The 17,029-nt window shown below is 41.0% G+C and overlaps 1 protein-coding gene across 2 annotated transcripts in view; it reads right to left on the bottom strand.

Moving 5' to 3' along the window:
• Window positions 1-355: 355 nt before the first annotated feature.
• Window positions 356-17,029, bottom strand: part of s100p (S100 calcium binding protein P) — a 31,615-nt gene continuing 14,941 nt past the window's right edge. For both annotated transcript variants that reach the window (XM_021604132.3, XM_021604133.3), the window contains exons 2-5: window positions 6,188-6,307; window positions 5,372-5,542; window positions 2,259-2,454; window positions 356-1,790 (exon numbers count right to left, since the gene is read on the bottom strand). In XM_021604132.3, the coding sequence (XP_021459807.1) occupies window positions 1,506-1,790; window positions 2,259-2,454; window positions 5,372-5,542; window positions 6,188-6,307 (772 nt within the window). In that variant the 3' untranslated portion in view covers window positions 356-1,505. The remainder of the gene's footprint in view (window positions 1,791-2,258; window positions 2,455-5,371; window positions 5,543-6,187; window positions 6,308-17,029) is intronic.

The following is a 17,029-nucleotide window of genomic DNA, read 5'->3' as shown; positions in this document are numbered from 1 at the left end:
AGGACCATTCACAGCAAATCCGTCTCTCCGGGATGGTCAAATCAAACGGTCTGTCTGGAAATACTGCTGAGCTGAGGAGAGAGTAAATCCCAAGGACCGACCTGTGCTTCAAAAGAACATCAGCTGACCTGCATTATTAAGTAGACTGTAGGGTTAAGGGAGGAAAGACATGAATTGTTCACCTAGACGCTGTCAATCATGAAATAAGGCATTATACAAGTACATTCTTCTTGGTTTCGCAGGTGATGAACATTGCTCTTATACTAAGGCTAAGTTTATTATGCCTATCTTGAATCTTTTAACTACTCTGACCAACCCAATCACTAAATCCAAACCAGTGAAGTACTATAATTGCTGAGTTTGCCTTTTAATTTATTAATGCAAGACAAAATTGCATTTACATTGGTTTGCATTAATTGATAAGAAAGCAAGTCAAACAGTCAATAGCGTAGCACATTATAGACATGGATAAACTGCTGATGACAACATGAGATGATTGTGACAGCAAAATAATAACAAACGAATAATAGCGATTATGGAACCAAGAATGAAATATTGACATTTTTATCTAGTTTGTTCTGAATGTGTTCAATCAATCATCATTCTGTAAATATTTGTGGTAAAACACACCATGACTCACATCCATTATGGGCTTGTGCTCCAGGCCCTGAAAACGTAGTTGGCCTCACAGTATGTTTACCCCATTCAGAGAAAGTCCTGTAGAATTAATTTCTGAAACTCTGAGCAATCTACCACAGTGTTGGGACCTGAAATTAAGGCATTTTGTATTGACCACTTGCCCTGGGAAGTTGCATTGTACTTAAGTGTCCTAGTGACTAACACATATTGTGATATGTGATTACTGCTACACCATACTTCAAGAAAGTGTTGATCTTGAACTGTTAGCTTGGAATGAAGTCTCTACAGACCCAGGAGTACAACATAGATAGTCAACAGCTTGCTTAGAGGACCAGACTCGTCCCAGCCGCCTGGGGTTGTGTAACCCTCTACCCAACACCAGTACCGTGAGGAGCCAAGTTTGGATGTATTTTGGGGAAGGCTTCGACACAGTTGTCTCGGTCAAACTCCCTTGTCGTCACTGCCTTGTCGTCACGGTGTGAATGGATCACCAAAGCTGACTTGGGTTCAAGGGCAGATCAGGTCCATTGTTGGCCACTTCTTTAAAGCAATCACCTTGTATGATTGTACCACTTGTAGAGGTGCATAAAAGGACCAAATCTGTGTGCCCCAAAGTCATTGAGTTTCACTTGCCTTGCCACAGCTGCCGGGAGCACACATCAGTCATATTGCTTTCCTCAGAAGAACCAGAGGAATCATGTGAGGAATATAACCCCCCAGATCCCCTGTCACTCTATCACTCAGCTCTCAGCTCTCTTTAGCGCAAATGGAACATGAAGAGTTTTCATAAAGTTCCTAGGGAGCGAATGAAGACCAGTGCTGTGCTGCTACTGTAGTCTGGCCCCCTGTCCTATGTGCCCTGTCGCTCACCTTTTGATCCTGCCCACCTGTTCACACATGATGGACAGGTACTGGGTGAGCTTCACCATGGCAATGATGATGGTTCCACCAATGAGGGTGCAGGTGGGCCAGAAGAGTGAATGGAACACTGCCACTCGGCCATAGATGCGTGTCAGTAGAGCACTTTCCTGCTGTTCACCTGGGTCCGTGTAACACAACACCTGCTGCTGTGTTTTCAGACGCTCCGAGATGTTCATGATTACGGTGTGCATCGCGTTGTAGTCCTTCCGACATTTGGGCACATAGAAGCACTAAGAGAACAAAGACAGATTCATTAAGAGTCTTGGATGAGTTGACTTGAAATTTTACTTCTAGAAATGTTATTCAGCTGCAACGATTTTTCCTCCATTTCCCCTCTCCTCGTGTAATGTGTTGAGGGGGAGTCATCTTAAGTTAATGTTGTGCAGATTCACAATTAAATACAGGACTAATCATTTATCATCAATGAATCATTCATTTACCTTAATTATAATTATTTTCATGTGGTGCATTGTGATAAAGTTATTTATTTGTAGTGAATTAGGTTGGATTAAACCATATTGTTTTCTCATTGTTACACTAATTACATGGTAGATACATATTTTATAGCAGTGATTATGTACTTAATGTTTGTGTTGAATCATTTGATTGCACATTGCTACCACATAATTTGTAAAACCAGGCATATATTACTGTATTACTGTTAGAAATGTTACGTTTAAGCATGTCCTCTGTCTCACCTTTGGGTTGGTGTCCTGTGCCTCCTCGTTGTGGGAGAGTCGGACAACCTTCCCAGATGTGTTGAGACTGACAAACACCTGTAGACACGGGTACTTGGAGCTTTTCCAGCACTCGGAGCCGCAGCTGTAGGTACAGTTAATCTCCGCCACGATGGTGGAGTTGAGCACAGCGCAGCTGGATTCCTCTGTCCACACACTACATGACATGGGGTTAGGGGTTAGAATTAAATAGTTACTGACCTGCGTATACAGTCGGAAGTTTACATACACCTTAGCCAAATACAATTAAACTCAGTTTTTCAAATTTACTGACATTTAATCCTAGTCAAAATTCTCTGTCTTAGGTCAGTTAGGATCACCACTTTATTTTAAGAATGTGAAATGTCAGAATAATAGTACAGAGAATGATTTATTTCAGATGTTATTTCTTTACATACACTCAATTAGTATTTGGTAACATTATCTTTAAATTGTTTAACTTGGGTCTAACGTTTTGGGTAGCCTTCCACAAGCTTCCCACAATAAGTTGGGTGAATTTTGGCCTATTACTCCTGACAGAGCTGGTGTAATTGAGTCAGATTGTAAGGGGTGCGTAACTGGTGGCAGAGAAGTCAGACGCAGGAGAGCAGGACTGGGTAATAAACCGGAGCAGTTTAATATACCAAACCACCGGCATCCAGAATAACAACGTATGGGTACAAAACCCATCGCTAACCAGACAACAATGTGTACTTACAACAAACAATTCAGCACAAAGACATGGGGGGAACAGAGGGTTAAATACACAACACATAATGAGGGAATGAAAACCAGGTGTGTGGGAAAACAAGACAAAACAAATGGAAATGAAAAATGGATTGGCGATGGCTAGAAGACCGGTGACGTCGACCGCTGAACACCGCCTGAATAAGGAGAGGAACCGACTTCGGAAGAAGTCGTGACACAGGTTTGTCGGCCTCCTTGCTCGCCCACGCTTTTTCAGTTCTGCTCACACATTTTCTATAGGATTGAGGACTTTGTTGTCCTTAAGCCATTTTGCCACAACTTTGGAAGTGCTAGTGCTAGTGGTCATTGTCCATTTGGAAGACCCACTTGCGACCAAGCTTTAACTTCCTGACGGATGTCTTGAGATGTTGTTTCAAAATATCCACATAATTTTCCTCCCTCATGATGCCATCTATTTTGTGAAGTGCACCAGTCCCTCCTGCAGCAAAGCATCCCCACAACATGATGCTGCCACCCCCGTGCTTCATGGTTGGGATGGTGTTCTTCGGCTTGCAAGCATCCCCTTTTTTCCTCCAAACGTAACGATGGTCATTATGGCCAAACAGTTCTATTTTTGTTTCATCAGACCAGATAACATTTCTCTAAATGGTACAATCTTTGTCCCCATGTGCAGTTGCAAACCGTAGTCTGACTTTTTTATGGCGGTTTTGGAGCAGTGGCTTCTTCCTTGCTGAGCGGCCTTTCAGGTTATGTCTTTTTTGTCTTAGGTTTTGATTTTCCCATGATGTCAAGCAAAGAGGCACTGAGTTTGAAGGTAGGCCTTGAAATACATCCACAGGTACACCTCCAATTGGCTCAAATTATGTCAATTAGCCTATCAGAAACTTCTAAAGCCATGACATAATTTACCAAGCTGTTTAAAGGCACAGTCAACTTAATGTATGTTAACTTCTGACCCACTGGAATTGTGATACAGTGAATTATAAGTGAAATAATATGTCTGTAAACAATTGTTGGAGAAATTACTTGTGTCATGCACAAATCCTAACCGACTTACCAAAACTATAGTTTGTTAACAAGACATTTGTGGAGTGGTTGAAAAACGAGTTTTAATGACTCAACCTAAGTGTATGTAAACTTCTGACTTCAACTGTAGCTCTACCCAGGTGCCTTTCCAAATATTGGTGTTTGGATGCCACACAAGATTAGTTCAACATCAACAACTGTATCCAACAACACAATGAATAACATCGGATTTAATGAAAAGGGGGGAATTTTGTAGGAAGTTGGGACTGCATGATGTGAAGCAGACTGTGAATCAGTTGAATAGTAGAAAAGGGAGAAATTATTAACCACACTAGCAGATATCAGATTATAGTGATTATCTTTAGCTGAATTCCAAAGTCTCTTAACCTTTTGAATAGCCCAGTATGCTTTATAGTGTATGTACGGATATTTGGAAATGGATCTTAGTAATCCACCAGCGGGTGTCCCTTTTGAATATCTATGTAATCTATTTTGAATTACTTAATTTTCACTTGAGAGTGGGACACTAATCTGGACACTTATACGAAATCTTGCTATGCCCTCCAACGAACCATCAAAGGAGCAAAACGTCAATACAGGACTGAGATCAAATTTTACTACAGTAGATCTGCCGCTCGTCGGATGTGGCAAACTATTACGGATTACAAAGGGAAACCCAGCCGCAAGCTGCCCAGTGACGCGAGCCTACCAGATGAGCTAAATGCCTTCTATGCTCGCTTCAAGGCTAGCAACACTGAACCATGCACCAGCACCAGCTGCTCCATAGGACTGTGTGATCGTGCTCTCCGTAGCTGATGTGGTTAACATTCACAAGGCCGCAGGGCCAGATTGATTGTCAGGACGCATACTCAGAGCATGTGCTGAGCAGCTGGCAAGTGGCTTCACTGACATTATCAACCTCTCCCTGACCCAGTCTGTAATACCTACGTGTTTCAAGCAGACCACCATAGTCCCTGTGCCCAAGAATGCCAAGGTAACCTGTCTAAATGACTATCTCCCCAAATAACTCACATCTGTAGCCATGAAATGCTTTGAAAGGCTGGTCATGGCTCATATCAACAGCATTTGGAATACACAGTTTTAGCTCCCGAGTTTTAGCTCCTGGGGAGGGGCTAATATAGGGGGATTATGAAGATTCCCATGCACTTTACAACACTGACATTAACACAGTTTGGCTAAGTGGTGTGGTTCAGTAACAGTTCAGATGGCATATGAGCCATTATCCTTATAGCAAAAGTATAATACACATAATGGCACATGATGAGCATATAACAGAAGATACAAAAGGAAAAACAAACATCAGGACGTTGTGAGTGACTAGGTGAGTGAGCGCACATTACCTGTCTGAGTAGGAGCGCACCATGGTGATGCCCAGCACAAAGTACATCATCACAGAGAAAAGGATCATGCTGAGTCCGAGGAGAATAGCTCTGTCTTCCCCAGCCTTCAGTGCTGTCACTGTCTTCCTCTTGTCTAGCACGTCATACTCCCGAACCTTCTGATAAATAGTCCTGACACAACACAACACACACACAGGCCCACACATACACACACACACACGCACACACACACACACACAACCACACCAAATTAGTGATTACAGAATTGTAAACACACAGTGACAAGTAATTCCACCCCTAAAAGCTCTTTTAACATTTACTGAGAATGTGTCATGCGGCCATCTGGCTTCATCAAATGGCATTAGCCATATCAATGCATAATCAATATCCCTTTATGGGTATGTATTTAACTCTTCTCTTAGGCATGAACATGTAACACTTTCAATCAATTATCTTCCACATTTTTCACTTTGATCATGTGATACATTTTCCCTCATGAAAAATGTGAATAGTTTAAATGTCATAGCTAATAATACTGATGACTGGTAGACCTATAGATAATGAGATGTCTGGAGGCTAGTATGGTAATAGTTGTTATTTTCCCTTAGATCTTTTGTATGAGAAAACACTTTCTGTTTTTACAAATACAAACTGACTAGCTTTTCCCTTTTATACACAATTATTGTTGCTGAAAGCTGAGTGCACAAGTTAAGTTTTGTCTGTTATTTGACTTCCAAAAATATAAACTTTTCACTTGTGCATCATACATTGTTCCCATGATGCTTTGTGTTGTGTAAAATATTAAGGGTACCGTACCTTCTCTCACCTCCTGATCCCTGAGCTCCTTTACTTCCTGTCCAGAGAAACATCCTCCCTGAGGACTCTCTGTGCCCGCCACCACTCACAGAGGGCGTCACACAGGGTTGCTGAGACCACCTTCCAAAGGACAGACACACACACACTCAGTGACCCATATGCCCCTCAGTCTCCACACGCCTGTCCTGACAGTGCCACCCCCACAGAGCCTGGTCAGGACACCCCACAGCCAAGTGACAAGAGTTTTCTCACTGAAGGACTAAATCAATTCCATTCAACTTCTGCAGAAAGGAAAAGCCACTTTCCCACAGAGTTCAGAGCCACTCGCCATCCACTGGGATAATCACCGTCCCACTGGGATAAGTGAAGGTAGAAATAATCCTTGGACTGTTTGAAGAGCTGGAGAGTTCACAGAGGTGGAGAGTTGGAGCGAGAGCAGCAGCAGCACTTATGCACCTGAGGCACACGCATAGCATTCATGGCACACACGCCTCCCTGTGTGCGTCAAGCCCACTCGTCTGGCACTTCATTTCCTGCCTGTTCATTTGTTATTGACTATTCATAGTCCGAGCTACAGCGGCAGGCTGGTGGAATAATGATGAGGTTTCCAGGCAGAGAGGACCTGCAACAGCATTGATCCCTTCCGACTATTCAGCAGTAAGAGGCAAGAGGCATTCAAAGCCGCCCTACCCTGTGCCTCCTCCCCAACTTCCCTCTGTTGATTGTCCTTGATGGAGAGCCCCCTAGCAACGTAGTTGCACTGGTGTTTTCAGAGAAAATTTCTAACTGCTCGGCATAGTAAGGAAAGTAATAAGATTGCCCAGCCCCTTTTGGTTGCCTTAGATTAGGAGATTTAAAAGAATACACAAACATCCACTCATTATGTAGATAAGGTTAAAAAATACTTGTGTGTGTGTGTGTGTGTGTGTGTGTGTGTGTCTTGTAACTTAAAGGCATGGGATAAGACTCTGTGGTAAATATTTCATTAACCCCTCCATAGTCCTCTGGGTCTGTCAAAGCACGCATGTACACACACATGGGATCTCTGGCTGCATTTTAGGAGAGATAACAGTTCATGTGCCAGTGCAAAGTGATGCATTCTGTTTTCAGATGCGTGTAATTGTATTTGCCAGAGGTGTGCTCCCGTGGCTGGGTTATTTGTTGACAACCCTGCTTCCACACCGTGTCAGGGGAATTCAATGTTGTGTGAATTTTCACAATGAAGAGGGGGGTTTTAATAAGCCATATTAAATGAGTGTGGACTGAGACTGCTGGAGAATGTGGTGGATGTCACAGATAAGGATGCGGGCCCTTTGTGCATGAAATGTGAAAAATGTACGTGTTTCAAGAGTATATTGTTCCAAAGCATATGTTTAAAAGTAAGCTATTGCCAGAACAATCTGAGATACCTTTTTTGGCCACGTTGCGGGGGAATCTCCAATGTCTATAAAATAGTAGAGCAGACATCTGCAGAGACAGACGTGGTAGATCTATCTCAAGAGTGGACAGGTTTTACTGGTGATTGACAGTGTAGATTCCTGCTGGTTGGGCTAAAGTCCTTGGAGAGCTTACAGCTAGATTTTCACTGTCTCTCTCGCCTTCATCTGTCTGGCTCAGAACTCTTACATTTACAGAATGTGTATACTATAAAGCAATCTGCAATATTTATACATGATGATAAACCATTTAACAAATAGGGACTCAAAAGGATGTAGGCTGTAACTCCTGGGGCTTTTATTACAGATTAGGCCAAATCCACAGTAAAGGAATTACGTTTGACTCAGTTTTTTCACTTTTCACTTTAAAATGAATGCCAAACAAACTATTGATTTCAAAGTTGAACAAACCATAGAACTCTATGCACAAGAAATACTTAACAATTTCCACAGAAAATTTACAAAAACAAATTTAATGGAAGAACTATGCAGAAGCAAACTTTAGTAACAGAATTACAGTAAAATCTCCCTCAGGTTTTTATGCAAACACTTATTCCAAAAACTCTGTTTAAATATCTGCTCTGAATTGAGTGAGATTCAGAGATGTCGGAAGAAAGAATGGGGTGTCACATGGCGCCTTGAGTAAAAAAAAAAAAAAAAGGTTATTGAACTACAGTAGGTGAAGTGGATTTACATCCGGTAATGGAATTAGGGTAACGGAATTATGGTAGCAGAATTATATAATGGGTCTCTGATCTGTACTACACAGAAATGCATAATAAAACATTAGGGGGTGTTTATATAGTCTTGTTTCACTGTATGTACAAGTGGGTAACCTGTACTGAAATGGTGTGAAATGGAAATGTATTTTTTGCATGTTCCACTCCCCTCAAGACTCCCTCGGAGAGTGGGGTCACAGCCATGGGATTAGCCATTATCTACGGCAAACCTGGAGCAATTCGGGTTAATTGCCTTGCTCAAGGGCAGAATGACAGATTTTTAGCTTGTCGGCTAGGGGATTCGCTCCAGCAACCTTTCGGTTACTGGCCCAATGCTTCTAACCCCCAGTCTACCTGCCGCACCATGGATATGAATAATTATAGATATGAATGTTATTCTCTTCATGTTTCAAAAATTATCTCTATTATAATATGGCAGACCAGCTAGATCTACTATATCTATTATAATATAATACAATACAGCACATCAGAGTAGAGTTCAGTACAGTAGAGTACTGTACTATTCTCTACTTTTCTGTGCTGTATTGTACTGTATTATACTCTACTTACTACTGTATTGCCTTAGACTGTACTCTGTTGTGCTCTACTCACTGTACTGTATTGTGCTATATTATACTGTATTGTACTCTACTGTCGTCTACTCACTGTACTCTATTGTACTGTGCTATCCAAACTTGTGAAATATGCATCTATGATAGGTCCAGATTTGGGCCAGGCTGGTCCGTCTGGGTATGTTAACATCAAGGCCAGGGTGGAATGACCAAATTTTAACTACTTTTCAACGTCCATGGACGTCCGGTGTCGGTCGGTGCTCAGTGGGTGAGGATGCTGGTTACAGTAAATGGAAAGTGAAAGAGAAAGGCAGAGCGAGAGAGAGAGAGAGAGGGGTTGTCCAGAGTCTTGGTTTGACCACCAGACAACAAACAGAAAGAAAACAGTTATCAGCTAAACATAACAGTATGCCAGTAGAAGGGAGGACACTAGCGGTCGACCCAACTGTGGTTTTGTAGCCAATTCAGTTGCAGTAATTCCATTACATATTTTGGGGTTATTCCGTTACCAATGTTGGTAACGGAATTACGAGTTTTAATTACTTAATTTATAAACAAATTTGATATCAGTAAAATCACTATAACTAATTGGTAGGTCTACCATTGCTTCTTATGTCTGTGAACTTTCATTATCCTCCCTCCTCCTGAGAGAGACATTTTAAACAATCTTAAAGATAAAGGCACAAGGCAATCTTTCGTAAATGTACAGAAGGTACATTTTTTTTTATCCAAAACGAAATAGAAGTGTTGATAATAGTTGGCAAAGGTCTTTATGTCAACATTATTGTGTTTTGATGTATTTCTGATACTGTTTAAGACTTTCTGGTAGGTGTTTATAAGACCTCTTTTCCATCTGTTTATCCACAAATCAAAGTCTTTACTCATGGCACATTTTTTTGGATGGAAAATGGTTGAAACATGTATCTATGCCTTCATTTCCCCAAAACATTAATTCCTAGCTTTCATTTGACACCCAATTTGATAGGCTCCTATGAACTTCACATGTTGGTGCTCATGAGTCCTTTTCGATGGAAATACCAATTACACAAAAGCATGGTTGCTAAGCTGGAACTTTGGCCTTCCAGTCACCTTGTAGAAAATACAACGCCTCACCCTGCATTCTAACCATCTGCAAAGTACTAGCAACATCTGGATTATTGGTGCAGTTTTTACTGTGGATTATAAACATATTTGTTGTACCAGACCAAATGTTCAATATCAGTCAATTGTTTTGACTGTTATGATTCAACAAATTTGAATAGAGGTAATTTATTTCATGAGAATTCGATATAAATATGAAATCGAGAGACATTGCATGTTTATCAAACCTTGGGAATGCTCATGGTTTGTTAACTTTCAAACCAAGCAGTCCATGTCACCTTACAGTCTCTACATTCAATAGGGTTCTCTCTAAATAACACTTCTTTAGATGGCTTCACACACTCATCAGGGGATGCCTAGGAGCAGATTCAGGGGGCGTACCTTTGTGTCACTGTGTCTTTAGCCAAGAAACGTGATAATACTGCCTTCTGGAACACTGACACATTGAAATGAGAACAGATTATTGCACTATCATCAACTAACTACGTGCTGGATGTCACCAAGGCCCACAGATGTGGCACATAGGAGGAGCTAGCAGTGCGTTTGGGACAGTCCTGCATATGACCTCTGTCTTTATAAAAGGAGGATTGTTCATTAATAGGGGTTAGTTACATGAGACCAACATACACATTGACAATGTGTACCCACAAGGCAAGTTATATACCTGCTGTTGAGTCAGAGTAGAAAAGTCAAATGTAGAAAACAATGTATCCTGTTTTAAAGGGGCAACCTGTTGCCTCCTATTATTTCAGCAGCATGATTAGCTGTGTCCATAGTTTCCCATTAGCAAAGCTGACTTCATTAACCCTGTGATCTGCTCACCTCTCATATTTAACACATAATTACATGCCTAATCTTGCATGAAATTATAGAACTAATGACATCATGGAAGGTAAACATAGGACAGCATTGTTGATGAGATTAAAACATAGAGATAAAGCGATATTGTAACCTATTATTTATTTGTGCTTTCACTTCTTAGATGCTGACAGTGTTTCTGGCTACTGTGAAATAGCTCCATCTCTGTTCACAGTAGACCAATTACACTGTAGATGATTGTGAGAAATCACAGACTGTTGCTTTATCTTGAGTCTGTGCCTCGTGTCATGAAATAGTGACAGAAAATTCAGGAGTCTGGGTAATATGACAGATAAATTACACTAGGGGGATTCACTGGAATGTGCTTGCTCATTATCTTGTATGTCTCACTATAGTATGTCTGTGCACGTATGCAATATGGGAAGCAGCTTTTTTAATGTGTTCTACAGAGAATGATCAATTGAAAGAAGCTGTGACACTAGTACTACGTTTAATTTACATGCTTGTGGTGCGTCATGCTCTCTTCACTAGTTTTACACAATAATGAAACAAACCTAGTCCTGTCTGCATGTATTCATTTACTGTCATCATCAGGCAATTATAATTATATTTTAATGGGAGCATTTTTTCAGGTCTATTACCCTAATTATCATTACCCATCTGGGGAGGCTGATGGCTGCAGAGTGAACAAGAGCACCCAACAGCTCTGCTGTCTGGTACACATAGGAAACACAGGTGTCACTACACACATGACCAAGGTGTGTTTTACAACCCTGATTTAAGAGGCCTACCAGGAGGCATCAGCCAGAGCCCACCATCAATGACTCAGGGGGGTGTCACACTAAAACAGGACAGTGCTTTAAGACAGCGGATGGTGCTGATATGCAGGCACATACTAGCCATACTAGCCATTGTTAAGCCTTAAGATCATGTGGAAAAACCATGTTGTTCATTCAGAAAGATCAGCTGGGTGAAACTCCTCCAGAGCTTTCTGAACAACACTCCCTGGACACCATTATGCCTCACACAGTGACTTTCAGATTTGTCCTTAAATTAACACCTTAAAAGCACAGTACAGTCAAAAATGTGATTTTTCTGCGTTTTATATATATTTCCATACCTGTATATTTTTCTCATACCTGTTGTGGTGGGATGGAGTTTTGGCCTGCCCAGTGACATCGGTTAATAGACCAACAAGAAACAGAGTTCTAAACTTTTCTGCCAATAACAGCTAGTTTTCAATTTCCCCCTTCCCACTCAACCACTCCCAGACAGTCCTAGCAAAATTATTGCTTGAGAAGTTTATCTTGCTAAGAAGCAATATTTGTTTATTTTTGACCATTTTAATTAAAAACAATCACAGTAAGGTACTAAATTGTTACTAAGAAAGAAGATCTCCCAGACATGTCTTCTGTACAACACCAACAAATGTCCCTTTTGGACTTTACTTTCCTTTAGCTAATATTGGAGACTTAAACATATCTCCCATAGTGTCCTCAGCAGAACTCAAAGTGCCTCCAAAGTGCATGAGTCATGCAGTGAATTTAAAGTGTATCAACGGCCAGACTTGTACCATTTAAGCAAAAGAACCGAACATGGGGATCCCTGAGAATGTTTTATGGCTTTCAATAAAGCTGTTTTCTGGGAAATTGAGGGAGGTTTCTCCATGCCCTCTCTCTCATCCTTCTGCATTTATATTTTTTTTTTGTCATTTCTAAAAGCCCCATGTCACCTTGCAGTTCTTTCCAGCTTGGCCAAGGCAGTGCACCTGCAAAATGCCTCTAATTAAGCATTAACTTCCCCAAAGAGAGACTTTAATGTGCACACAAATAAAAATAAATCCACAATGCTTAAATATTAATAAGCATTACCCTGGGTCCACCTAAACTACAGTAGGTCTGCTTGCCTGTTATTGCACGAGGGGCCAGTTTGGACTAAAAGATTACTCTCTCAATGTTGACATTTTTCTTACACTAATGGCTTGAATCCAGTATGGGATTTTCCCTCTCAGATAACCAGTTTGTCAAGTTCAAAGTATTGTGTTAGGAGGTGTGTTTGAGGCAGGTTCTGTACTATCTGTGGTCTGTACATTGGGGCATATTTTTACTTCTTGTGATGATGATTGTATTGTGTGTTTTTTGCATCTTCAAACGATCCTTCTATTCCTTCTGTTATTTTGATATCAATCATTCTCCATTAGAGACAAATCTGTAAGACATTAATTAAACATAACCTAATAGCATGACATGAGTACTTACAGCATGCGACAAGAAGTAATTCAAATCAAATGGAATTTTATTTCTCACGTGTCGAATACTACAGGTGTAGTAGACCTTACCGTGAAATGCTTACTTACAAGCCCTTAACCAACAATGGAGTTTTAAGAAAATAGAGTTAAGAAAATATTTACTAAATTAATTTAAGTAAGAAATGAAAACTAAAATGTAAAAAAGTAACACAATTAAATAACAATAATGAGGCTATATACAAGGGGTACCGGTACCGAGTCAATGTGTGGGGGTACAGTGTAGGGGGGGTAAAGTGACTATGCATAGACCATAAACAGCGAGTAGCACTACCCTCTGTAGCGTCTTACGGGCGGATGCCAAGCAGTTGTCATACCAGGCGGTGATGCAACCGATCAGGATGCTCTCAAATGTGCAGCTGTAGAATTTTTTGAGGATCTCGGGACCCTGAGGGGGAAAAAGTGTTGTCGTGCCCTCTTGACGACTTTCTTGGTGTGTTTGGACCACCCTGCCAGCTTAGTGGAGTCTGCCACTATCATAGTCAGTGTAATCAGCTCAGCTATTGTAATGGTTTTCCTCCTCTTCGTCTGAAGAGGAGAGGCGAGAAGGATCGGAGGACCAATATGCGGCGTCGTAAGTGTCCATGGTATTTATTTAAACACATAAACTGAACACTCCATACAAAACAATAAACGTACCGTGAATAACGAAAACCGAAAACAGTACCGTGTGGTGTAAAACACACACACGGAAACAATCACCCACAAAAACACAGTGAAACCCAGCCTACCTAAGTATGATTCTCAATCAGAGACAACTAACGACACCTGCCTCTGATTGAGAACCATACCAGGCCGAACACAGAAAAACAACCTAGACACACAAAACATGGAATGCCCACCCAGCTCACGTCCTGACCAACACTAAAACAAGGATAACACAAAAGAACTATGGTCAGAACGTGACAGCTATCCCCATAGAGACTGTGTCTGTGCCTCAATCTAGGTTGGGCAAAACTAAACATGGCGGTGTTAGCCTTAGCAATCTCACTGGAATAAAGACCTCCATTCCTGTCATTATTGAAAGAGATTTTAATATCTCACATCTCAAAATAGGGCTACTTAATGTTAGATCCCTCACTTCCAAGACAGTTATAGTCAATTAACTAATCACTGATCATAATCTTGATGTGATTGGCCTGATTTAAACATGGCTTAAGCCTGATGAATTTACTGTGTTAAATGAAGCCTCTCCTGGTTACACTAGTGACTGTATCCCCCGCGCATCCCGCAAAGGCAGAGGTGTTGCTAACATTTATGATGGCAGATTTCAATTTCCCAAAAAAATGGCTGCGATTTTGTCTTTTGAGCCTCCAGTCATGAAATCTATGCAGCCTACTCAATAACTTTTTATAGCTACTGTTTACAGGCCTCCTGGGCCGTATACAGCGTTCCTTACTGAGTTCCCTGAATTCCTATCGGATCTTGTAGTCATGGCAGATAATATTCACATTTTTGGTGACTTTAATATTCACATGGAAAAGTCCACACACCCACTCCAAAAGGCTTTCATCGACTCAGTGGGTTTTGTCATACATGTCTCCGGATCTACTCACTGCCACAGTCATACACTGGACCTAGTTTTGTCCTGTGGATTAAATATTGTGGATCTTAATGTTTTTCCTCATAATCCTGAACTATCGGACCACAATTTTATTACGTTTGCAATCGCAACAAATAATCTGCTCAGACCCCAACCAAGGATCATCAAAAGCAGTGCTATAAATTCTCAGACAAACCTTTCGTAATACCCTAGATGCAGTCGCACCCCAAAAAACAAATATCATTTGTCATGAGAAACTAGCTCCCTGGTATACAGAAAATACCCAAGCCCTGAAGCTAGCTTCCAGAGAATTGGAACGGAAATGGCGTTACACCAAACTGGAAGTCTTCCAACTCGTTTGGAAAGACAGTACCGTGCAGTATCGAAGAGCCCTCACTACTGCACGTTCATCCTATTTTTCCAACTTAATTGAGGAGAATAAGAACAATCCAACATTTATTTTTGATACTGTCGCAAAGCCAACTAAAAAGCAGCATTCCCCAAAATAGGATGGCTTTCACTTCAGCAGTGATAAATTCATGAACTTCTTGACGAAAAAGATCATGATCATTAGAAAGCAAATGAAGGACTCCAAACCTCCGTTGTCTTGAGTCTGCACAACACTGCCAGGACCTAGGATCAAGGGGACACGCACGTTTTTTAATACTATATCTCTTGACACATTGATGAAAATAGTCTTGGTCTCTAAACCTTCAAGCTGCATACTGGACCCTATTCCAACTAAACTACTGAAAGAGCTATTTCCTGTGCTTGGCCCTCCTATGTTGAACATAATAAACGTCTCTCTAGCCACTGGATGTGTACCGAACTCACTAAAAGTGGCAGTAATAAAGCCTCTCTTGAAAAAGCCAAACCTTGACCCAGAAAATATAAAAAACTATCTGCCTATATCGAATCTCCCATTCTTCTCAAACATTTTTGAAAAAGATGTTGCCCTTCCTGAAGACAAACAATGTATACGAAATGCTTCAGTCTGGTTTTAGACCCCATCATAGCATAGAGACTGCACTCGTGAAGGTGGTAGATTACCTTTTAATGGCGTCAGACCGAGGCTCTGCATCTGTCCTCGTGCTCCTAGACCTTAGTGCTGCTTTTGATACCATCGATCACCACATTCTTTTGGAGAAATCGGAAATCCAGATTGGTCTACACTGACAAGTTCTGGCCTGGTTTAGATCTTATCTGTCGGAAAAATATCAGTTTGTCTCTGTGGATGGTTTGTCTTCTGACCATCCACAGGTTCCTCAAGGTTCCGTTTTATCACCATTATTGTTTTCACTATATATTTTACCTCTTGGTGATGTCATTCGGAAACATAATGTTAACTTTCACTGCTATGCGGACGATACACAGCTGTACATTTTGATGAAACATGGTGAAGCCACAAAATTGCCCTCTCCGGAAGCCTGTGTTTCAGACAAGGAAGTAGATGGCGGCAATTTTTTTACTTTTAAACTCTGACAAAAAAGAGATACTAGTTCTAGGTCCCAAGAAACAAAGAGATCTTCTGGGGTGGCAGGGTAGCCTAGTGGTTAGAGTGTTGGACTAGTAACCTAGAAGGTTGCAAGTTCAAATCCCCGAGCTGACAATGGTACAAATCTGTTGTTCTGCCCCTGAACCCACATTTCCTAGGCTGTCATTAAAAATAAGAATTTGTTCTTATTAAATAAAAAAAATATTTTTTTAAATAATCTAACAAGTAATCTTGATGGTTGTACAGTCATCTAAAAAACAGCTGTGAAGGACCCTGATCTCTCTTTTGATGAATGTATCAAGACTGTTTCAAGGACAGCTTTTTTCCATCTTTGTAACATTGCAAAAATCAGAAACTTTCTGTCCAAAAATAATGCAGAAAAATTGATCCATGCTTTTGTCACTTCGAGATTAGACTACTGCAATGCTCTACTTTCCGGCTACCCGGATAAAGAACTAAATAAACTTTAGTTAGTGCTGAACACGGCTGCTAGAATCTTGATTAGAACCAATAAATTTGATCATATTACTCCAGTGCTAACCTCTCTACACTGGCTTCCTGTTAAAGCAAGGGTTGATTTCAAGGTTTTACTGCTAACCTACAAAGCATTACATGGGCTTGCTCCTACCTATCTTTCTGATTTGGTCCTGCTGTACATACCTACACGTACGCTACGGTCACAAGACGCAGGCCTCCTTACTGTCCCTAGAATTTGTAAGCAAACAGCTGGAGGCAGGGCTTTCTCCTATAGAGCTCAATTTTTATGGAATGGTCTGCCTATCCATGTGAGAGACGCAGACTCAGTCTCGACCTTTAAGTCTTTATTGAAGATTCATCTCTTCAGTAGGTCCT

The sequence above is a fragment of the Oncorhynchus mykiss genome, chromosome 5 (assembly GCF_057628025.1).
Source record: "Oncorhynchus mykiss isolate SJ-2025 chromosome 5, ASM5762802v1, whole genome shotgun sequence".
Taxonomy (NCBI): domain Eukaryota; kingdom Metazoa; phylum Chordata; class Actinopteri; order Salmoniformes; family Salmonidae; genus Oncorhynchus; species Oncorhynchus mykiss.
Note: the sequence above shows the minus strand (reverse complement) of the source record. Positions and strands in the feature narration are given on the sequence as shown.